A 24927-nucleotide genomic window follows, 5' to 3' on the forward strand; every position below is an offset into this window, starting at 1 on the left:
ATAGCTCCATGAAAAGTTCATTTCCTTTCCCAGTAATTTCTAATACCACGTCTGCCATATATAAAATGTGCATATATGTGTGCCTATTTCTGGTGTGTATTCTGTTCCACTTTCATCTATCCTTACATAACTAGTACACTATCTTAATTACTATAGCTTTATTGTAAGTCTTGTTATTTGGTAGGCATGTCCCCAAAGCTTATCAAAATATTATTGATATATCCCTGTTGGGATTGTTATTTAAACTGCATTGAATCTATAGATATGTTTAGAGGGTGCACAAAATGGGTGAAGAGAGTGAAAGATACAGATTTCCAGTTACAAAATGAATAAATAATGGGGGTGTAATGTATACCATGTTGACTTTAGTTAATAATATTGTTACTGAAAGTTCTTACCACAAGAAAAAAATTTTGTAACTGTGTATGGTTACATGTTAACTGGCTTAAGGTGATCATTTTGCAGTATATACACTATGCATACAAGATACATGCTGTACAAACAAACAAAAACTTAGAATGCAATTTTCTTTCTCAGTTGGAGTCATTCGATGTCCAGTTTGCAGCCAAGAATGTGCAGAGAGACACATCATAGATAATTTTTTTGTGAAAGACACTACTGAGGTTCCCAGCAGTACAGTTGAAAAGTCTAATCAGGTAAGTGTATTAACTCTTGAAACTTTTACCTTCTCCTAATAAGGCAGCCTAAAATGCTGGAGGACTCTAAAATAAAAGATGTCAAACATTAGAACATTATAGCCATGAATTTATGTAATATTTTAGAAGATTATAAGAATAATAACTAATTCATCATAAGGAATACAACAGTGCCAATACAGAAGCCCTAATTGCAGTCCCACCTTCTCTTTCCCCTCAGAGGAAACCATTACTCTATACTTGACCTTATTTTACTTCATTTCTTTGTAATTTTCTTACATATTGACAGGTTTTCTTATTTCAAGCCCCCATTTTTCATATTTTCTATTTTAACAATAAACTGTAATGATATATATGAAAAATTCCATGTTTTTGATCAGCATGGTTACTGCATTTTTAAGAAAGGCTTCTTTTCTGCATGGTAATTTCTTTGAAAGCCTCATTTGGTAGCATTGTCTAAGGTGTTGCATTTAGAGATCCAATTTTTTCCTTCTTCTCCCTTCTTCCATAATCCAAATATAGAACATTTCTGTTGGCCCCTTAAATCTAAATGTCAGGTCCTGGTGGATGAACTGTAGTACTATAGTGGAGGTGAGCTATGACTGATTCAGTAATATGTGCTAAGTATTAGCATAGTGTATTAGTCTACTTTTGGATCATGATTCATTGATGATTTCTCTAAGCAGTTCCTTTAATTTAGAATAGATCTGTGAAGGAACTGAATCTGATTATGAAAAATAGGATTATTGATCTAAAAGGTAAAAATTTTAATGTTTAGGACTCTTCGTTAATCACACAGCTAAGGTTCTGTCCCTTTTTTTGTTTTCAGCTTTTTGTTTTGGGGGGAAACTTGAAGAATTTAGGGTTTGCTTTAAATGAACATAGCCATCACTAACAGATAATTTTTTTGTGAAAGACACTACTGAGGTTCCCAGCAGTACCTTTTTTTTTCCTCCCTCAAAATATCCACAAATCTTCCTAATGTGAACCTTCATCAAGGTTAAAACAGGGCTTAGTGCAGGGTATAAGCTTTTTAATTGTTGTGAAACCACCTTTCAAAAATGGAAATGTAATTGTGTGGGCTATGGTGTCAAGAACTTAACCCCTCTAAAAGCTCTCTTCTGAATATTAATGATTTTGTTTGTCTTCTAGTGTAATGACACTTTGCTTCATATGTGATTTCATTGATATTAGACATACTTTTTTAGTCATATCACTCACTAGTTATACTTCATCAGGTGAGCTTTAGTACATATGAATGCCGAATCCAGAAAATTCAAAAGCAACAGCATGCATAATCAACATAGGAGTAATGATACAACATGAAATGGTGATAAGAGATGAGAATTGAAGAGATTCTAGTCAAAGGACAAGTTTAAGAGGCTGCTTTATGCCTCTATATAATTAATTAGTTTCCAGTAGTATGTTTATTTACTATGCTTCAGACACAGAAACATAATAAGAAGAAATTATAATCAATTAATCTAGAGATAGAGTCCAATATACATTTTGAACCTAGATAAGTGGGGACATGGAGGTCAGTAAATCTGGTTTAGACTAGGGTGTGCTTGTAGGGATATTTTGTGAAGGAAGACTGGAGAGGTGGTAAGGTACGGTGGATTGAAGTTAGGAAGCACTAGGTCAGAAGTAATGAGAGCTGAACTGGCCCTGTAGCAATAAGGACAGAAAGGATAAATTACAATTCATATAGTACTTAATGTACTTGATTGGATGTGGAACTTCAGAGAGGCTTCCCTGCCAGGATGGTGGTTTCACAGACTTAAAGCAGGCAGGGAAGTAAAAATAAAGGTAGAAAATTGGTTTTGAATGTGATTGAATTTGCCTATGACCACAATGGTGATGTCATTTTGGTCAAACTGGAGCTCTGAAGAGAGTTCAGAGCTGGAGATAAAATTATAGAAGCTTTTTGTTACGGATAATTTCAAGTATTTCTTTAAAAACGGTACAGTTTAGCATAAAAAACTCCCACATACCCATTACCTAGCTCAATAGCTGTCAAATCTTTGTTTTATGAATAACCTGATGCTTTCTCTCCCACCACTAGATTATGTTGAAGTTAATCCCAGGCATTATATCATCTTATCTATAAATATTTGCTGTTATTTCTATGAACAAAGCATTTTTTGATAAACATACAGTAATTCCTTAATATTCAAAGATCTAGGCAGTGATCACATTAATTATATATTGTTCTTTTTTTTTTAATAGTGGCTTCTTTCTATAAGGATCCAGTAAGGCCTACATAGTTCATTTGGTTGATAATGTCTGAAACATATCTTTTAATTAATCTCAAGTTATCCCTTTTCCTCATTGGCTTTCTTTTTCTCCCTTTTAACATATTTGTTGGATAAACTGAGTTGTTAGGCCAGTAGAGTTAGCTTTATTCTGAATTTTGCTGACCATCTCCATGAAGTCTCATTAAATGTGCTGCATCTGTCTCCTGTATTTTGTGTAAATGGTAATAAAAGGGTAAAAGCTGGTTTTGATTCAGGTTCCACTGAGTAAGGGAGCATAAGAATACTTTCATCCCTATGTTGTTATGTATTTTAATCAGGAAGTATTAGTTTGGTCGTCTTTCTTTTTTTCTGATGTTTCTTAGCATTAATGATGATACCACGGTCCCATTTTTCATTAGGGCTTTGAAAAATAGTGACATTCTCATTCTCATTCCCCTTTATTAACTTGAGTAGAAAAAGAAAGCTTCATCTATTCTTTGGTCATACCAGAAAGGTAGGTTAAATGCTTGATTCTTTTCCCTTTAATTGCTAATTTTCAGAGTGACTTAGTAGTTTCTTAGCATTCTCTGAGGTTCCTAATGAGTGGTGGATATTTATCATTATAAGCTCATGGATATTTTATATAAAATGTGTTGTAGTTACTATTCTTATTGGGGCTGACATTATGTCAGCATTTTGACAATGGCAGTCTCATATTGATTCCTTAGTCCTGATACAATCCCAGGAGTCATTGTTCTCTCTCTCCCTTGCTTTCTGTTTTGACAAGGTGTTCATTTTCTGTTCTAGACCTGAAACCAGCCATTTCTCTTAGAAGCCTTGGTTTCTTTTAGTCAGAAATGGTATTTGGAGACCACAGTATGGGTGCAAGGGGTACTCATCATCATTGGGTTGGTCATTTTTCTAGGCCTTCCAGGAGAATAATTTAACAAATATTTTAAAAAGAGAACGAGAAGATACATCATAAGCATATATTGATATTTGTAAGTACCAAGTACCATTTAGAATTGTAGGGCTTTACTGTTTTGATTCTGTATTTATCTCACTTCTCCAATATTATAAATCTTGGTTCTTAATTACATTGACATAATTATTTATTTTATCCTATAAAAAACCATACACACACACACATGTTTATATATTATAGGGTCTACTGTACCAGTTTTGGTACAGTCAGGAATCATTGGAATTCTTAAAATTAAAATGAACTAGATTTAACTTATTTACTAAAAGGATAAATTAAAAATTCTTAAAGATAGCAACTATGAGGATGCAGCTCGGAAAACAAAGGGAAAAGGTTGGAATTACTTAGAGGCAGGCCTTGTGGAGGTCAGTACAGACATCTGAAGAGGAGGTGTTGCTTGTCTCATGCTAGTGGCTGAGACTTTAGTCTTGGGATGTTAGACCTTGGAGGAGCACACATGGATCTGTGGTTTTGGTATCTCTAACGCTTGTTCTACAAGTACTGGAAACACTGCAAACTAAAGCCAACTGCCTCTGTGGGAAGGAACTGCTGCTGTTGAGGTGAAGAACATTGACTGGCATGATGTTCACAGAAAAGACAAGTAGACTGGAAGTCAGCCAAAATGATTGGTCTTATCTTCCTCTGACCTTGGCTGGCACCACCTATGGTTGGAATCTAATGTGGAACCACTCATAAAGAATAGCCATGGCTTGCAGAGTAAGATGTAGAAGAATAGAGTTAGTGCTGAAAGTAGGAATTATAGAGTTGTTTCTTTCAAAACAGAAAGCAAGGAAGATAGCAATTACTACACGTATCCACCGGAGCTGTTCAAACAAATCATTACTACATGTATCCACTGGAGCTGTTCAATCAAATCATCATGTTTTATAGTTACTTGAAATAAATAATTCTTCTCTGGTTAAGCCACATACTTGGAAGTCAGGTTCATTGGTTTAATTTTTCTTTTAATGTTTAGGGATTTAATTTTTTAAATTTGTATGACTATATATAAAACTTGTATTTCCAAATTAAAATCTGTAAAACATGGTGTATTCAGAGAACTTAAAACTTCTTCTTTCTGCTGTCTTATCTACCCAACTTATAGGTGACCATTTAATTTATTTAATTGTTTATCCTTCCATTTTTAACAGTATTTTATATATAATCTTAAGTAATTTTATGCTTTTTAAAAATATAAGCCAACAAGTCCTCCCACCCCATCTCAGTTTTTCTTAGAAAAGCAGTTGCATGATATGCTTTTCCACTTTGCTTTTTAAATTTTACCTTCTATACTGGAGGTCCTCCCTGGCAGTTTTAGAAAGATCTCACAGTCCTTTTTATAACAGTGTAGGGATTAAATTTTAAGTGACATCCCTATAGAGGTTGGTGATCACTGAAGCTAAGGGAATGGATGAGACCAATCCCCAGATCTAACAAAAATCTGCAGAATCAGCAGAAGAAGAGTTGTGCTGGAATCCAGAGGTACAATCAGGGAGATAAGATCTAGAGGTATCAAACAATCCAAGTGATTTCTACGAAAGTAGGAAGGAGTCAGTGGTATTAAATGATGTTAGGAAGGTTGAAGATGATAAGAATTGAGGAAAGGCAGCTTTTGGTTTATGGAAATGTCATCTAAGTATTTTGAATTTGGCGAATGTAAATCAATGACCGAAGGGGAAATTTTTTTCCTAGCCACAAATTATAATCATGACTGTTCATATGTTATATAACTTTAACATCCATTCTCAGAGAATAGTGTCACCATCTACACTGTTAATACAAGCTGGAAACATGGAAACGATCTGTTCTTCACCTCCCATATCCAGTGCATCTTCCAAACCACCCATTTTACTTCCTAAATCTCTTTCATTCCTCTCCACTTCTACCCACTCTCACCTAAACCACTGAAAAAGCCTCCTACTTGTCTCTATGCAGAAGTGCCCCGTTTCTAATATTTTCTTGACATTGCATTGACAGTGATTTTAAAAATGCAAATCTGGCCGTGACACTTAGTTGCTTAAAAGCATTTAGAAGACTTTTTAAGACAAGAACCCAAGTTGTGATCCTGCTTGATCGGGCCTCTGCCTGCCTTGCCATGAGCTTCTCTTGCCAGTCTTCCTCTGAATCTCTCCACTTCAGTTGGACTGGCTTTCTGTCAGTTCTTTGAACCTGTTGTTCTCTTCTTGCTGGAGGCTTTTGTACATGCTGTTCTCTGCCTAGAAGGCTTTTCATCATTAATTGTTGACTCAACCTTCATAGCTTGGCACTAATATAATCTCTTTAGAGAAAGCCTTACCTAGGTAATTTCTCCTCTTACTTTCTCCAACCCTCCAATCCCAAGTTAAAATGAGATCAGTTTCCCCCATCATATGTTCTTATATCCTCTCATACTTTTCCTTTATGGCACTTCTCCGTTTGTAGTTATGTATTAATGTGACTGTTCCAATAACTTTTGTCTGTCTCAAATTAAATCTTCAATAACTACTCAGTAAAATCTGTGTTACTGCCTTCATTTAAAGATGAACATTCTAAGTAACCTGCCCAAGACTACTCAGCTAGTAAGTGGGTGAACTGGGGTTTGAACCCACACTCCCATCTATGAGACTAAGTATCATAAGGGCAGGGACCATGTCTGCTTTTCCTGATTGTTGTATTCTCAACACTTAGCATAGTGCCTGAAATATTTGCTATTTTGAAATAAGGATAATGTCCTTATATTTCCATTTCATGTGTTTATAATTGAAAATACACCATCAGTTTAAATTTATGAACACCATTAAGAAGATAACTGATAGAAGTCAAGTATAGTTGGTATGTTATTTATGTATGACTAAGTAGTGTGATCACCTTTTCATTTTTCTCAAAAACTGATGTGATATGTTTCTTTTATTAGGTGTGTACAAGCTGTGAGGACAATGCAGAAGCTAATGGGTTTTGTGTCGAGTGTGTTGAATGGCTCTGCAAGACATGCATCCGAGCTCACCAAAGGGTGAAGTTCACAAAAGACCACACTGTGAGACAGAAAGAGGAAGTATCTCCAGGTAATAAGTTAGTTCTTTTAATATTTTTTTCTCTCTCCCTCCTCCCACTGTCTTTTCTTCCTTTCTACACTGACACTAGTTAGCAATTAAATATACTCTTGCTTTTTAATACAAGGAAATCTATATTGTAGTTGAAATTTGAATGTTTATATATGTTGGAAAGTATGAATATAGAATCCTTCTGCATATACCCATACTTTCAATCCTTCTCCAATGAAAGCCTTAATTTGGTGTAAATGTATAGCAAATGGAACAAAAAGGTTGTTTTTTAAACTTCTTATCTCTTATTTCTAAGTTGACAAGAGGTGAGATTGAAGAGTTTTTCCCCTCTGATACTCTTGTAGTAACCCTGTTTCATGATATTTGATATACAGATTACCAAAGAAACTGCTTTTTATGCAGTTATGGTTTCTGGGTTTTTATTGTGTAGCTTATGGTATAAAGTTCAATACATTTCCTTACAGTAGTAAAATATATGTAATTTAAAATTTGCCACTTTAAAAATTAATCCAGTGGCATTAATTGCCTTTATAATATTATGCAACCATCATTACTCTCCATTTCTATCTAAAACTTTTTCATTACCCCCAAAAGAAACTGTACCCAGTAAGTACTAACTGCCTAATCCCCTCTCCCCCCAGCCCCTGCTAACCTCTAATCTACTACCTGTCTTTATGAATTTGCTTATTCTGGATAGCTCATATAAGAGGAATCATATACTGTTTGTTCTTTGATATATGGATTGTCTTACCACAATGTTCTCAGGATTCATCCATGTTGTAGCATTTATCAGAACTTCATTTTTTATGACTCACTAATATATTTTTGTTTAAAAATTATTTTGTTGCCTTTTATTCATTGAGCCAACCAATATTTTTATGCCTATTATGTTCCAAGAACTTTGATAGGTACTAGAGATGAAAAGGAGAATAAGACAGAGACTTCCTATCATGTAGAAATCATGAACACGATGAAGACTGTGAACAAATTAGCCATCATAGTTTGGCCTCAGAAGTTCTATGGGAGCACATGAAACTAATACCAAACTCAGATTTGGGGATTTAGGTTGGAGGCCAAATCTGTGATTTCAGGAATGAATGGAAGTTTCATCATGTGAAGGAGAGGGGTGGGGAAAACTGAAGCACATATCCAAATTTCCAGAGGTGAAAGGTTGAGTACAGATGGAGACTAAGATGCAAAAGGAGGAGTATGCAAAAGAGATGAGGATAGGATTCTGGAGACACAGGAAAAGGGGAATATAATTTCTGATGACACTGATGACAAAAAGACACAAAGCCAGGTATACAGTCAGGTAGGCTGATTAATGCTAGAAAGACTTCTGGTTTTTTTGTGTGTGAAGTCAGCTGTCTATTGAAAAACAGAGCAGAGGAAATAGGATTAAAATGTAAGGAATGTGGAGGATATTTGAAATTACTCCAGTTGAAAGAGAGACCAGCTTCAGAAACAGGATTGCTTGGTAGCATCGAGGTTATATTTGATATGTAGGCCTTAAAATTTCCTCCATCAGGCCTCAGCAGACAGAGTGTAGGTACAGAGAAGAATTGAACCTATTTAAGGTTGGGGTTTAGCTGGACAGGTGTGCAGAAGTTCAAAAGAGTAAGCGATACAGATAATGGCATTTATTGAAATGAAGGATTTGGGGATTTTAACTATCAAGGAAGTGAAGTTAATAATATCAGTTTACAGGGTGCAAGAAATGCTTAGGAACTAGAGATATTCAAGAGTTTAAGAAAAGGTTAGAAAGTAGAAGTACTAGAGTGGGATGTTTGAATTTATTATAAATATGGACCTGTGATGGACAATCAAAAATCAGGTTGGGACCATGATGTATATTAAATGGAATAATGTGCTAAAATGAAGTAGAGGCCTCTGGAGATGGGAAAGTGTGAGAGGCTTGTCTTTATATGGTAATCTGGGCAGACGTCTCAGGCATCTAGAGAGATGCTGAGACTTAGCACTAGGAGAGAACTGTGAGTCAGGATCTAAATTCTTTGATAAATAAAGGAATTCTGTAAGTGGGTGACATGATGTCCTAATTATCTAAGTCAGAAGCTCTATAAATATTCCTGGATAGCAGGCATGAACAAGAAAGATCTATATGGTCACCCTATCTACTATGATACCTAGATGATATGAACTAGAAGAGTGAAGTGAGTTAACTGAAATTACTAATAGTGAACCATCTTTGCATTGCTGGAATTAATTCCCTTTGGTGGTCTTGATGTCCTGTACTTTTAATATTCTTTTAAGATACTGCTAATTTTTTTATCACTTTCCTTTTTTATTCTGAACTATATGTATTTTTGCCTTCTTTAATTTTTCTTAGAATTATTAGTGTTTAAGACTTGGTTTATGATCTATGACTTTGATTTCTGCTGCTGTTTTTTTTTTTTTAGTTATTCTACATTTATGGTTACCAATCTGTTGGGGATTTATGAGTTTTTGTATTATTTTCTACATAAGGATATGGGAAGAGGGCTGTGATACATATTACATGCAGAAACATGTTGCTGAACAATGTGATTATTATGAACCCAAGAATTCATTAAAAGAAAAAGGGAAATTTTCCCAGAGCTCATATTTTATTTGTTTATGGTTTCAACTTCACGTTTTAATTTTATTGTAATCAGAAAATACGAGTCTATTAACTCATTCTACTTGCTGGCACACATTTACTTATGTATACATTACCCTTTGACCCAACAGTTCTACTAGGAATTTATCTTATGGAAACATTCAATAATTTATAAATTTCATATGTTTATTCCAGCATTATTTTACAATGTTGAAAAATGAGAAACATTCAAATGTCCACTGGTAGGTGGTATATCCATTTGATGGAATACTGTGCAATTAATAAGTAAGTGGATGCACTTACTAACAGAAAGGTATCATGGTAAAAAATTTTACAAGACAATATCTATAGGGCCACTTAAAATATTTTATAGCACAAAATACCCACTAGTTTATGTAGTTACATACATAAACAACCAGAGGAATGTATACCAGGTTTTTAATAGTGGGATTATTTCTAAACTGTTTGGATTTTACCTTTAATTATTAGTAAGATAACTGGTGTTTACTGTTTAATCAGTTGTTCATTGCATTGTACGCTAATTTTCCCATTTAACATTAAATACAAGCATCACCCAGATTTATTGCCACTCTGGATAACTATTGAAAAGTTACATGGATCACTACAGTATAATAGTGACAACTTTATGATTATTTCTGTGTAAATGGATGCACTCTATGAGGATTTTTGCAAAAGTGGGGAAATAATTTTTTCATCACCCCTTCTTTTAATTTTTTGAATTGTATTTTTTTTAAATCCCCATATTTGGAAAAGAAAATACAAATTGGTTCACTCTCACTTACCTGGATTATTTCCTTAAGTCTTTTTAATTCCACAAAGCATCTTTTTAACTTACAAACTTTCTTTTTCTTCTGAATTAAGTTATACATTGCAAAATGAAAAACTCACGATTTCCTTCTGAAATGCTAAAAATATTTAACATTTTAGTATCTGTGAAACCTAGTAGTAGTAATGGTGCCAATGAATTGTTTGTAGCTCTTTTATATCTGAATGGATTTGAATTTATATGGACAATCTAATCATTTTTACTACTGAATTTTGTTAATTGTTCTTTTGCCTCCCATTGTTTCTACAGAGGCAGTTGGTGTGACTAGTCAGCGACCAGTGTTCTGTCCTTTTCATAAGAAGGAGCAGCTGAAGCTTTACTGTGAAACATGTGACAAACTGACATGTCGAGACTGCCAGTTACTAGAACATAAAGAGCATAGGTACAGCATCTTTCTTTATATTCATACGTTGAGAAGACAGCCCTGTGAGGACTAGAGGACTACTGGCACCCCAGCCAAATGACGATCTGCAAATAATGTTTTGTTCAGCCAGCAGTATGTTGGCTTGTTCCAGGATTTTTAAGCTTTGGCACTATTGACATTTTGTCGTGGGGAGTGGAGGCTGTCCATCCAGTATTTATTTTATTATACCATTACATGGTGTTTAGCAGTATCTTTGACATCTATTCACTAGATTCCAGTAGCATTTTCCCATTTGTGACAACCAAAAATGCCTCCAGACATTGCCAGATGCCCTAGGGTCACAGTGAAATCACCCTGAGTTGAAAACCACTAGCCTATATACTGTTTAAAATATATGTAATCAGTTATCAGTATTAGAAAATGAGGAGATTTTACATTAAAAAAAAATACGGATCTTTGGTTTGTTGGTTTTTGAGAAAATGGAAGCTGTTGTAGCCCTGGGGCCCATACACTTTTATGTAAGCATTGGACTTTGACTGGAATTGACTGTAATGCTCTTTAGAATGAGGCATGCCTTTTCCAGTTCACATTTTTTCCTATAAAAACTCACTTTTAAATCTGACCTCCATAGTTTCTTGAGTCAGTCAGTAACTGCTGATTTTAGACAATAAGATTCTGGTTAATTAATACAAACATAATTGCTTAAAATGATCTAGGTTCCCAGTAATGGCAGTCTAGGCAATTTGGACCAGTCATACCAGTGAGGATATCTAGAAAACCTCTTCAAAATACAGAAATCGTTGATAAGAAATTTTAGAGCTCAGTAGTAAATAATTACTGGATCAGGTTGGTTTGGGGACAGAGAATGGAAGACACACACACACACACACACACACACCTCAAGGGATTTGCCTACAGATTGAAGAGAAAAAGCTTTAAAAAGCTTACAGGGCTGGGAAGACAGGGATTGTAGTTCAGAGGTCACAGGGGTTGAAGACTGCTCCCTGCCTTGAGTTGGTACCCTATGAAAGCCCACACTTATTATAGTGAAGTTGAACTAGCTGGTGAATAGTTCATCACAGGGACTAAAGCTCAGCATCAAATCTTCTAAATTAAAATCATTTTGCTGGTGCTCAAGGTACTTGGTAAAATCAAATGTAAATCCTCCCAAGAGAAAGAAAACATCATCCTAGGCCTCAAATTAATTCAGTAATGAGTTTTGCAAAATATGGGTCTAGCATGCAATTATAAATAAACAAGTATGATAGGAGATAGGACAATGTGAACAAAACCGAGAAGAAAGAACAAACAATATAAAAAACCCTTAGTGCTACATCTTATTATATAGAAGATGGTGAGGGAACAAAATGGAAAACTTGGGTGGAAAGCTGAAAACTATTTTTTTTTTAAATGAAATGGGAAGTGTAGAACTGAAAATTACAATAAGTGAAATTAACTCAAAAGAAGGTTTAAGAGCAGATTTGACATAGCAAGAAATTAAGAATTAATGAACTGAACAGAGAGAACCAAGATGGTGTGAGTAGAGCAGTGGAAATCTCCTCCCAAAACCAAATATATTTTTGAAAATACGACAAATACAACTAATCCTAAAAGAGAGACCAGAAGACACAGGACAATAGTCAGACTACATCCACACCCACGAGAACCCAGTGCCTCGCAAAGGAGGTAAGATACAAGCCATGGCCCAGCGGGACCTGAGCGCCCCTCACCCCAGCTCCCGGCAGGAGGAGAGGAGTCGGAGCGGGGAGGGAGAGGGAGCCCAGGACTGCTAATCACCCAGCCCTAGCCATCTGCACTGGAGCACAGACACAGGGCGTGCGTGGGGTGCTGAAAACTAGGGAAACAGGACAGTAAGACCTGTGAGCGGGTCCCCGCAGCTGGTGCACCCGGGACAAAGAAAAGCAAGTGCTTTTTGAAAGTCTTAAAGGTACAGGGACCCCACAGCTGGACGGAAGTGCCCTGGGACACTTAGCCGAGCAGCTGCGAACCTCAGGGAACTCTGGGTGCCCAAACCCCCGCAGCGCAGCTCGGAGGCCCCTCACTGCAATAAACAGCCTCCCGCCTGTTCCCCCTCCGACACAGCTCCACCATATTGGAGTAGCAGCCTGAGGCCGGCCACACCCACAGCAACTGCAGAGCTAAATAAACTCCATAGTGACCGGGCAAGATCAGAAGCCCCATCTGCACGCAGCTGCCCAGCACAAGCCGCTAGAGGCTGCTATTCTCCCAGGAGAGGAAGGCCATAAACTGGTAAGAAGGGACTTTCTCTTACCCAACACACGCACCAGCTCCCCACAAATATATCTATCGCCATAAAAAGGCAGAAGAAATTGATACAGACCAAGATCACAGAGGCAAACCCTGAGAAGGAGATAGACCTAACCAGTCTTCCTGAAAAAGAATTAAAAATAAAGCTCATAACCATGCTGATGGAGATCTCTGCAAGAGCTAAGGGATAAAGTCCAGAGGGAGATTACAGAAATGAAACAATCTCTGGAAGGATTTATAAACAGAATGGATAAGATGCAAGAGGCCATTGATGGAATAGAAACCAGAGAACAGGAACGCATAGAAGCTGACGCAGAGAGAGATAAAAGGATCTCCAGGAATGAAACAATATTAAGAGAACCGTGTGACCAATCCAAAAGGAACAATATCCACATTATAGGGGTATCAGAAGAAGAAGAGAGAGAGAAAAAGGAATAGAAAGAGCATTTGAAGAAATAATTGCTGAAAACTTCCCCAAACTGGGGGAGGAAATAATCTATCAGACCATGGAAGTGTACAGAACTCCCAACAGAAAGGATCCAAGGAGGACAACACCAAGACACATAATAATTAAAACGGCAAAGATCAAGAACAAGGACAGAGTTTTAAAGGCAGCTAGAGAGAGGAAAAAGGTCACCTACAAAGGAAAACCCATCAGGCTATCATCAGACTTCTCAACAGAAACCTTACAGGCCAGAAGAGAATGGCATGATATATTTAATGCAATGAAACAGAAGGGCCTTGAACCAAGAATACTGTATCCAGCATGACTATCATTTAAATATGAAGGAGGGATTAAACAATTCCCAGACAAGCAAAAGTTGAGGGAATTTGCCTCCCACAAACCACCTCTACAGGGTATTTTAGAGGGACTGCTCTAGATGGGAGCACTTCTAAGACTAAATAGATGTCACCAGAGAAAATAAAATCACAGCAAAGAAAGCAGACCAACCAAATACTAACTAAAGGCAAAAAATAAAATCAACTACCCACAAAAGCAGTTAAAGGAAGCACAAAAGAGCACAGAATAAAACAACCAACATATAAAGAACGGAGGAGGAGGAATAAGAAGGGAGAAAAATAAAGAATGACCAGACAGTGTTTAAAATAGCTCAATAAGTGAGTTAAGTTAGACAGTAAGATACTAAAGAAGCTAACCTTGAACCCTTGGCAACCATGAATCTAAAGCCTGCAATGGCAATAAGCACATATCTTTCAATAATCACCCTAAATGTAAATGGACTGAATGCACCAATCAAAAGACACAGAATAATAGAATGGATAAAAAAGCAAGACCCATCTCTATGCTGCTTACAAGAGACTCACCTCAAACCCAAAGACTATAGGAACAAAGAAAGACTGAAGGAATAAAACAGCAGCAGAATCATAGAACCTAAGAATGGACTAACAGTTACCAATGGGAAAGGGACTGGGGAGAAAGGGAGGGAAGGGAGGGATAAGCGTGGGGATAAAGAAAGGGGACATTATGATTAGCATGTATAATGTGGGGGGTGGGGGAAAGGGGAGGGCTGTGCAACACAGAGAAGACAAGTAGTGATTCTACAGCATCTTACTACGCTGATGGACACTGACTGCAATGGGGTTTGTGGGGGGGATTTGGTGAAGGGGGGACCCTAGTAAACATAATATTCTTCATGTAATTGTAGATTAATGACAACAAAATAAATAAATTAATTAATTTTAAAAAATTAATGAACTAGAAGAAAAGAAAGTATCCAGAATGAAGCACTATCAACAGAAGGATGGAAAATAGAAGAGGGATAAGATGTAACACAGGGTATAATTGGGACAATGGGAAGGAAGCAACATTTGAGGGCAGACTATAATAGCTTAGAACTTTGTAATAGTGAGGACAGACATCTAGCCCACATTTAAGAAGCAGCATGAACGCACAACAAGCTAATTAAGAAAGTAAGATTTTGAAGTGCAAAAAGAAAATAACTAGAAGACTAAAATTCTATATCCAGTGAATATACTCTTCAAAATGAAGGTTAGTGAAAGACATTTTCTGACAAAATAAACTGGGAAAGTATATCCAGTAAATTCTCATGACAGTACACTTAGGCAGAAGAAAAATGCATGATGGAATAAAGAGCAGTTAAAATGATAAGTATTACTAAGTCTAAAAAAATGTTGACTTACTAATAAAAATGTATTGTTGGTATGTCATGTTTATGTGTTGTGTATAACACAGCAGATGCCAGGGTATGGAATTCATACTCTAAGGCTCGTGCATGGTTTCGGAAGAGAGTTTAGTACTAATTAAAATTAGATGATAAGTGTGTTTGTAATATCTAGAATAGTCACTAAAAGAATAATAAGAATATATAATATAAAGATAACAGAAGGGGGGAAATGGAATAATAAAGTCTAAACACAGGCCAAAAAAAGAGAAAGAAACAAAGGACAGCTTCTGCAACTATAAATGGTGGGCAGAAAGACCCTAGGGTTAGAAAGGCTGGAGAGCGCAGGGATGGTGTGTATGGGGTCCTCCCACCCAAATTTTCAAAATAAAGAAGGTCCATGAGCAATATCTGTAAAAAAAAAAAAAAAAGAGATTCTTAAGGGATAATTCTGAGAGTAGGGAAAAATATGCGTTCTAGGGATATGTTTGGTATTTTTAAAAGATTATTATTTATACTTTTTACTCATTTGGAGCTTTTCCTCATTTTTGACAGATATATTTGTGTGAAATAATTGGCTGATTTACTTCTTTCTTCAGATACCAATTTATAGAAGAAGCTTTTCAGAATCAAAAAGTGATCATAGATACACTAATCACCAAACTGATGGAAAAAACAAAATACATAAAATTCACAGGAAATCAGATCCAAAACAGGTAAATTACATTTACAGTATTAAAATCACCTTTATATAATGTGTGAGTATATTCACTTTTAGAACAGACATTTTACCAAGTTCATGGTGTTTCCAGCTGTCAGATGGCTGTTCTACTCATAGTCGATAACACTTTTCCAGAAACTTTGAATTTCTGGAAACTTCAGGTTGGAAAGTATTCATTTCAGCAATGGAATTTCAAAACTGTTATGGTAATAAATTAATAATGGCTCATTTTATCTGGCAGGTATTGATAATTTATAGTTATCTAGTGCTTTCCAAATTTAAAGAAATGCCAGGATTTCAAACCAACTATTTTTGCCAGTATTGTAAGATATTTTAATGCTTGATTAAAACTTTCCTAAACTCTGAGATGCCTCCTCTGGGCTCTGATCTTTCAGCCTGAGTAAGGTGCATATCTCAGAGACTAGGGATCGTTGAATTATTTCACCCCTCTTTTTATTCCTTGTCTGATAAAATACTTATAGTTCTACATAATTACCTGTACACATACTGTCCTCCAAAGTAGGAAATCATCAACTGTCCAGAGGCTTATGTCTTACAATTCAGTGATCGGGGGAGCAATATAACCTCTGTGTGGAAGAAGGAGTTTGTCTAGCCCTTTCATTATTCCATTTGGGGCACTGACATTTTACAACCTTTACAACACATATGAAATTCCATATCCTTTCTTTTGTTGTTTTGCATACAAAATTAACATGTCACTGCTTAAATAGATCAAGAAATGCTTATTAGAAGGAGCCTTAACAAGAGAGACCTCACATGTTGTTCATGGGGAAAATTGTGTCAGCCTTTTGTGGATCATCTTCCTTAAGAGCAGTCATCATAATCTGTTATTCTTACAATGTTAGAATATGGCTAGGGTGGAACATTGGGAATTTTTTCTAAGGAATTCCCTGGTTTACCTAATTTCCTTAAAAGATTCTTAAATATAATTTACACTTTTCTTGATGTCCTGGTATTGCTGTTGTTTTATCTATTCATTATTTTACATTTAAGTAGTAACAGTTCTGTTGTGTGTCTTACAGTTTTTATTATTCTTTATCAGCCCTCATTTCATTTTATCTTTCTCTTTCATATAACAACTGCATTTAACCAAATACTGTTTCCTTTTCTTTATTCTAATCATAATACTCTATTTTGCCAAATAGAGTAATTGTGGCTTTAAAAATTTTTATATCTGAGTAATTGAAAATTTTAATGAATATTTATGGTTAATGAGGAGAGAGAATTAAGCATTTCTACCATCTAGTGGCAAATGGTAGCAATTGTAAAATAACTTAATGTAGGTGCAAGATCTACCCTTGATGTAATGTAGGAGCTATGGGCCAAAGTTCTTTTTTTTTAAATATGGATATACATTTGTTTTAACACCATTTGTTGAAAAGACTATTCTGTTGCTACTGAACTGACTTAGTACCTTTGTAGAAAATCAGTTGACCATGTGTGTTTGAGGTTATTTCTGGACTTTCTATTCTGTTCCACTGTGTTCTTTTTTGTCAGTATACCCCACTTTCATCGTGACTGTAGCTTTTTACTGTAAATCTTAAAATTAGATAGTGTGAATTCTCCAAACTTGGTTTTTTGTTTTTAACTTTTTGTTAGTGGTTTACGCTGTTTTTACAAAGTAATAAATTACTATTTGGGTGGATTTTGGTTTTTGAATTGTGGTAAGAATGAAAGAATTGTTGGATTAGGTATTAATTGCTCATATCTTTATAGCCTACTGATCATAGAAAGATTAAATTTACTGGACTGACTGACTTTGGTGTTAAATTCTTTTTTTTTTTTTTTTTTGCATATGCACACAGGACACTGCTTGTCCCTTTTCCATCCTGTTCTACCATCATGAAAATTTAAATTAGTTGTTTGTTTGCTTGCTTGTTTTGAGGTTGTTCCCCAGACCTATCTGGTTTCGTAGATCCTATAGTCAATATTGATGTCAAATAATTATCTCAAAGAATTTGCCGCAGAGGATAAAATCTCCACCCTTTGATCTTAAGTTTTGGAGGGGTAGCAATGGGAGAAACAGAAGAAATGAAGCTTTATTTATCTCATAATGTTTGGTGCATTCCCCATTATTCTTTTCTGTTTCTATAAGTGTCATGTGACACTATGTATTTTCTTTCTATCCATTTCGATCTCCATGAAAACAGCATTCCTACTTTCTCTAATAAAAGGAAAAAAACGTGATTAATGAAACATGAAATAGTTATTTGCTTATTTCAAGAAAAATATGTTATTAAAAGTAGGAAACTACTATCTTTTTTGCTTCTGTGCAGGTAAAAGTAATACTGTAGCAGTTCAAATGCTAAGATTGACACATTTACACTTCTACTTCTTACTTGCAGTGAATGCAATAGAACTCACTCAGAGTCATGGTTTTCTTTACCTTATTTATAAATCTTTTTTTTTGGTCCATCCTTTTAGGCCAAGTACTGATTTTCCTGGGTGTCATTGTAATCTTTCCAAACCGTATTTTCTTAAAACGTGTTCATTCTCTTGCAATTTTATACATTTTGTTTTAAGATTGAATTAACTGACTAACTTTCAAAAGAATTGTATTTCTGATGTCTCATCTTTAAGAAAGTCAATTTAAACTGAAGGACCACTAGAAACAGCTGAGCTTTTAAGAGCTGTAAACGTTTTGGCCTTATTTATTTATTTATTTATTTATTTATTTTTTGAGAGGGCATATCTTATGTTTATTGATCAAATGGTTGTTAACAACAATAAAATTCTGTATAGGGGACTCAATGCCCAATCATTAATCAACCCCAAGCCTAATTCTCAACAGTCTCCAATCTCCTAAATAATGAACAAGTTCTTACATGGTGAACAAATTCTTACATAGTGAATAAGTTCTTACATAGTGAACAGTGCAAGGGCAGTCATCACAGAAACTTTCGGTTTTGATCACGCATTATGAACCATAAACAATCAGGTCAAATATGAATATTCATTTGATTTTAATACTTGATTTATATGTGGATCCCACATTTCTCCCTTTATTATTATTATTTTTAATAAAATGCTGAAGTGGTAGGTAGATACGAGATAAAGGTAGAAAACATAGTTTAGTGTTGTAAGAGAGCAAATGTAGATGATCAGGTGTGCGCCTGTAGACTATGTGTTAATCCAAGCTAGACAAGGGCAATAAAACATCCACGTATGCAGAAGATTTCTCTCAGAACAGGGGGGGTGAGGTTCTAAGCCTCACCTCTGTTGATCCCCAATTTTTCACCTGATGGCCCCCCTGCGACTGCCTGTCTTAGGTTGTTCCTCCCTTGAGGAATCTTACCCGTCTCTGGCTAACCAGTCATCTTCCGGGGCCATACAGGGAGATGTGAAGTTGGTAAGTGAGAGAGAAGCCATATTGTTTGAAAAGGTTAGCTTTTTACTTCTTTGCATATTTATGCCCTGTGGCTTCTATGCCCAGCATTTGTCTTGAGGTATCTTTAGCACTTGGAGGAATTATGATACTCGGTAAATTCGATATGAGGCACGAATTCTATTTAAGGGTTGTAATTAGGAAGGAAGAAGAAAAGCTATAGAGGTAGCAGACGGAAGAAAACATGGGAAGATTGATTATTTCTTTGACATATCTTCTTGTAGAGTAATTTAAGCATGTATAGGTTTTAAACTACTAATTAAATTGTACACACACATTAACATAATAGGAATACAGTTACATAACCAAAGCAGATCTATAATTACCAGCCATCTCCAGTGAGGCATTTTGGCCTAATTTAGACATTTTAAAAAATCAATTTTAAATACTATAAAACACATTTTTTGCCTTAAAGTTTAGATTTTTTTCCCCATTTCATTTTTCAGGATAATTGAAGTAAATCAAAATCAAAAGCAGGTGGAACAGGATATTAAAGTTGCTATATTTACATTGATGGTAGAAATAAATAAAAAAGGAAAAGCTCTGTTGCATCAGCTTGAGGTAAGTTACTGTTAATGAAACAGTATGTTGTAGTGATTTAACATAGTATTTTCTAATGTATTTGTGAACTTGAAATTACATCCTTTTTCATATGATTGTTTCCATTTACAATTCAGTAATATTTTCTCTCCATTCCCAAGTTTTCCTTTACCAGGTTCTATATCCTAGCCTACAATTTATGGCTTTATAATGCACTAGGAATGTCTTAATTCTTACTGTGTACTTCATAGTGCAAAGCATAATATAATGCCTTGCTTAAAGGAGGAGCTTTGTAAATATTGAAGAGATGAATCATTTTAGAGATTGAAGTGACAACTTTGCATCAACAAAGGGGTACAAATGAGCAGAATTTTTAAGAAAGATGCACTGTGTTAAATTTAATTCTCAACTATACGTTTAACCTTATGAGAAATGAGGTAAAACAATGTGCCTCCTGCTGTAGACATGTTATAACCTTAATTGTGAAAGCATTACTTAGGGAGAGATGCTCAAGGCACTTAGGACAGTTGTTTTTCACTGCAGATAAGAAAAATATTACTATTTTCATCAACTTTTTACACTCATGAAGGTCCAAAGTCAGTGTTTGAGTTCAGATAATCTCAGGTTACAACTTCTACATGGACACATTAACGTACTATTAATTGCATGATACTTTAGTATTCTTTTAGTATATTGATACAGAAAGAATTCACAGTAAAGAAGCAATTTAGAATGGGAAGATAATAAAAGAATCCTGATATGCAAAGATTAAAAAGACTCCTAGAAATAAATTAGTTCAACCACTTTATTTTATATTTGACAAAATTATAAGGCTTTGTCAGAAAGCTCTATCCCTCCTGGGAAAGCATAGTCATTCCTATAGTTAATCAACCATACAGGAAACAAAGACTAAAAGAATTCCCTGTTCTTTTGTAAACAAATAATGTACTTAGTGAAGAAATATTTTGGCCAGGAAGAATCAGACCCCATTTATAATAATAATTTTTTAAAGATTCTGTGATTTTTTTAATAGAAGTATTTATAGACAATTTTAAGAAGTATTTAAACAATTTAAAAAGTTTGTCCAGCTCTGCTTAAAATCAGATGTCACTTAGATTTGCTTTTTCAGAGATTAGCAGTGCATACATGCATTGTTGTGGCTGTTTCCAAACTTGACTGTAAGCAAAAATCACTTGCAAAGTGTTTTTTTAAATGAAGATTAAGAACAAAAGATGAACAGAAAAGATGACCAAATTTCTAGGAATGAACCTAGTCATCAGTATTATTTTTAATCAACTTTATTGACTTACATTTTTTATAGCACCTTTTAAATATGCCTGTATTCCTCATACCCTTCTCCTGGTTCACAGAATTCTCCTTTAAAAGCAAATAAAGGTAGCCAGTTTTATCTAAGACTCACAGCCCGAATTGTTGTTACCATAGAAGACCAAGAAACTATGGTTTCTAATTCTCAGTTTGCAACCTTCCTGAAAGTCAATGGAATTTCTATTCTTTCTAGAATGTCTCCAAAGAAATACTTAGCATTTACAGAGGTTAGAAATAGCCTAAAAAGTAAGTTATCTCTGAACTTAAATCAGACATGAAAGAGCCATTGACAGTCACTGTGGTTAATTAAGTCAGTTTAGCATATGAGTATTTTCCAAATTTGGAAACCGTGCCAGGGTATAAGTTCATTATTTTGTTGAGGATGTAAGTCCATGTTGGGGTGGAACAATTTTATTTTTAAACTTTTCTTCAGAACCAGTAAAAGCCCTATTCTTTTCCCCTTTTCTTGCCAAGTAAAGGAGATTTGGGGATAAAGATCTTTAAAATAAAGTAACCCAGGTTTAGTGTTCTCCACTTTTGATGAACATGTGTTCTTGCCTATGTACTTCTTGTAGAGAAATTCTGTATATTCTGCTTTTACATAGCTTTTCTAAGAGTGCTTTGGCCCTGTTTGTCAGTGTATTAATTGGCTCACACGGTAATTCTCAACAGAAAAAAAGAATGTGATCCCTTTTTTACCACATGCAAAGCGTAAGTGTTGTCTACCACGTGGCATGATTAGGCACAAATTGGTTGCAGTCAGGACTAGACTGCCTAAAAGGTGAAATCATGTAATTGACTAAAGCATGTGATCCGGTAACTTTACTGGATTGGTGGATGGTACATCTGTTTTATTTTTTAGGATTGAATTTAACAGGCATTTACTGTGTTATAACTAACCCCCAGGTTTTGTCCCCTTTTCGATATTGGAAGATGTATGAACAGAGGCCTAAATGCCAGAATATATAGAATCAGACCAAGGTCCTGGAAGGTGGCAGGCAGCAGAGGCAGTGGTGGTGGCGGAGGTATTTGGGAAACAGTTTTTTGTTTCAGTGAAAGTGATCCTTTGTACTAAGGTGAAAAAACGGTGTTTTCAATTTTTATCACTTGAGGTGGGGGCTGTTTTAATTTGATATTCTGAAAATGACAATTAAAACGTATGTTATTTGTGGTACTAATTTTGAAATTATTTTCTCCTCCTCAGAGCCTTGCAAAGGACCATCGCATGAAACTCATGCAACAGCAACAGGAAGTGGCTGGGCTCTCTAAACAGCTGGAACATGTCATGCATTTTTCCAAATGGGCCGTTTCCAGCGGCAGTAGTACAGCATTACTGTACAGCAAGCGACTGGTAATATGGACTAAGTATGGTTTATTTTACGTGCATCAAAATAGAAATAGTGGAGTTACTGTAATACTTAAAATACAGAAATGTTCACTAATCTGTTTGTGCTTAAATGCCTTTTACCGTTTTCTAATTTTAATCAAAATATTTTGGTTTTTAAAAAATATTTTTAACTGCTATGATTTAGGTGTCACCTCAGTTTTAATCTGCCTTTGTCACTCCTGTTTTGTTTTTTTCCAAGTTTTCTCTCAGTGGCTACCGAACTTAACCAACAGTAATGATGACAATAAACATTTCCCAATCAACTATAGTGAACCAGGCACTTAATCCAAGTGTTTTCCATATAATATTTCATTTACACTTCTGCATCATTTGTAGAAGACAGGTATCCACCCCCACTGTATGTGTGATGAAGCCAAAGCACAGAATTAGGTAACATGCCTAAGGCCACAAAGTAGGAGGCGTAGCCAGAATTCCAACTTGGACACCTGATCACAAGGGTGCGTTCCTCATGTCGGCACTACATGGCTTACTCTGTCAGCAGTATATAATGCTGGACATTTCAACCCCATTTGCTATAGAAAAGTGGCTCTTTGGTGAACTATTTTGATAGTCTAGAACATTGCTAGAAAATGTAGTCACTGCATACTAATCACATTGGATTCTGGTTCAGTAGATCTAGAGTGGAGCCAGATTCTGTATTTCTAACAAATTCCCCTGTGATGTTGATGGCTGTTGATCTGTAGACCATGCCTTTAGTAGCAGTCTAGAAAACAATTATTTAGCCACTAGAAGTCAAACCATATAAACCTTCTTAAAAATTTCTGCTTTAATTAAAGATTAAAGATTTTTTATTAAAGGTTTTATTAAAGGTTCCACAGAGATTTATACTTAGAAATCAAATTATGACACCAATATCAGTTTTCTGTTCATCCACTCCATTTTTAGAATCAAATGGGTGAGATACCTTATGACCATTTTGAAATAAGGAAATGCACTTATGGATAAACTTGCATAAACTAGGTTCAAATATTGAGTGACTTGCTAGAAAACTGATTTGAACTATTTCTGTAACTATTCCTAATCATGAATTGTATTCAATTCAGGATTTTTTTTTTCTTTCATAATTATCAGTGATGCCGTCTCAATTTTGAGTCATTTTTTTTCTTTTTTACTGCTACACTATCTAATGAAAAACAGCTTCTATATAGTGCATACCTTCTGTGTTACTTATATTTTCTTGAAAGTCAAACATAAAAGGGATGAAAGGAGAAAGTGAGAATTTTTTTCAGTTAGACCCATAATGATTATTTTTATTTGTATGTGTGTAAGAGAGCATCCACGCAATTAGACATTCAGTCAATCTCAATATCAGTTTAAAAATTTGTTTCTCTAATATTATTCTGTGATTTTGTTTTTGCCTCTAATATGGAGAAAACAATAAAAATAGCAGAAGGGATTAATTTGCAGAATGATCTCTTAAAGTAGAGGAGATGGAGATTGTCCTCTGTTATATGGGAGGAAATAGTCACAGCAAATCATAAGCAACCAGTATTACCCAATTCCTGATTGACCAAATCTTGTGTATGTTATGTTTTTTTAATTTTCAGATTTTCTAAAGCCAATGAACTCAAGTGGGCTCTGAGTCATCACTAGTAGCCGATGTAGTTAATAAAATAATTTGCCTGCAGTGCATGCAGAGCTGAGACTTGTGATAATTTTTTTAATGTAGAAGGATTTCCAACTTCAGAATATTTGAAAACTATTATATTACACAACTCTGTTCTTCAGAATTCTTATGTTTTGTAAATATTGCCATATTTACTCAGGTTATCCTATAAATGATGGCTTTATACGTGTAAAAAATTTTAAATGTCCTGCAGGCCTGAAACTTGAAGGTTGGCTTCCAATTCTTAGTTCATCTTTTTGCTATAGCAATTATGATCAGTAAAAGACCAAACTCATTGGAATAGCAGAATTCTTTCAGAAGTCTATTTTTAAATATATTTTGAAACATTTTCACAGAATTTCCTTAGGATTCTTCTGTCAACATTGAGTTTATCCTTATGTTATTTAGAAGGAGGCAAGAAATATTGACAGAGACCAGGAGAGTAAACTACAGTTATACTTTTCACTAGCAGATACAGAAATATCTTGCACTAGTAATTACGAAACTATTACAATATAAGTAGTCAAAAGAAATTCTGCAGTCTTACTGCCTTTTCCTCATTTTCCCATATAATTAATCTTCAAAGACCTTCTTTATGTTTCCTGAATGTCTCATAGCCAATTCCTTACTTTTAATCCTTGGGACTCAGAATATATCATGCTTTCTTGCCTGGGTAATAGTGCCCTTTCTTAGAAATGCCTTTCTCCTGAATAACTAATGCTCATCTTTTTAGAGACTACCAGGTTCAGTTAAGTTTCATTTTC

General features: G+C 35.2%; 1 protein-coding gene across 3 annotated transcripts in view; it reads left to right on the top strand.

Moving 5' to 3' along the window:
* The window catches only part of TRIM24 (tripartite motif containing 24), a 125338-nt gene that overhangs the window by 68289 nt on the left and 32122 nt on the right, over window positions 1-24927 (top strand). For all 3 annotated transcript variants that reach the window (XM_036905511.2, XM_036905512.2, XM_057504800.1), the window contains exons 2-7: window positions 538-656; window positions 6769-6916; window positions 10609-10741; window positions 15756-15872; window positions 19730-19844; window positions 22354-22500. In XM_036905511.2, coding sequence (XP_036761406.2) covers window positions 538-656; window positions 6769-6916; window positions 10609-10741; window positions 15756-15872; window positions 19730-19844; window positions 22354-22500 — 779 coding nt within the window. The remainder of the gene's footprint in view (window positions 1-537; window positions 657-6768; window positions 6917-10608; window positions 10742-15755; window positions 15873-19729; window positions 19845-22353; window positions 22501-24927) is intronic.

Source organism: Manis pentadactyla, chromosome 7 (assembly GCF_030020395.1).
Source record: "Manis pentadactyla isolate mManPen7 chromosome 7, mManPen7.hap1, whole genome shotgun sequence".
NCBI lineage: Eukaryota > Metazoa > Chordata > Mammalia > Pholidota > Manidae > Manis > Manis pentadactyla.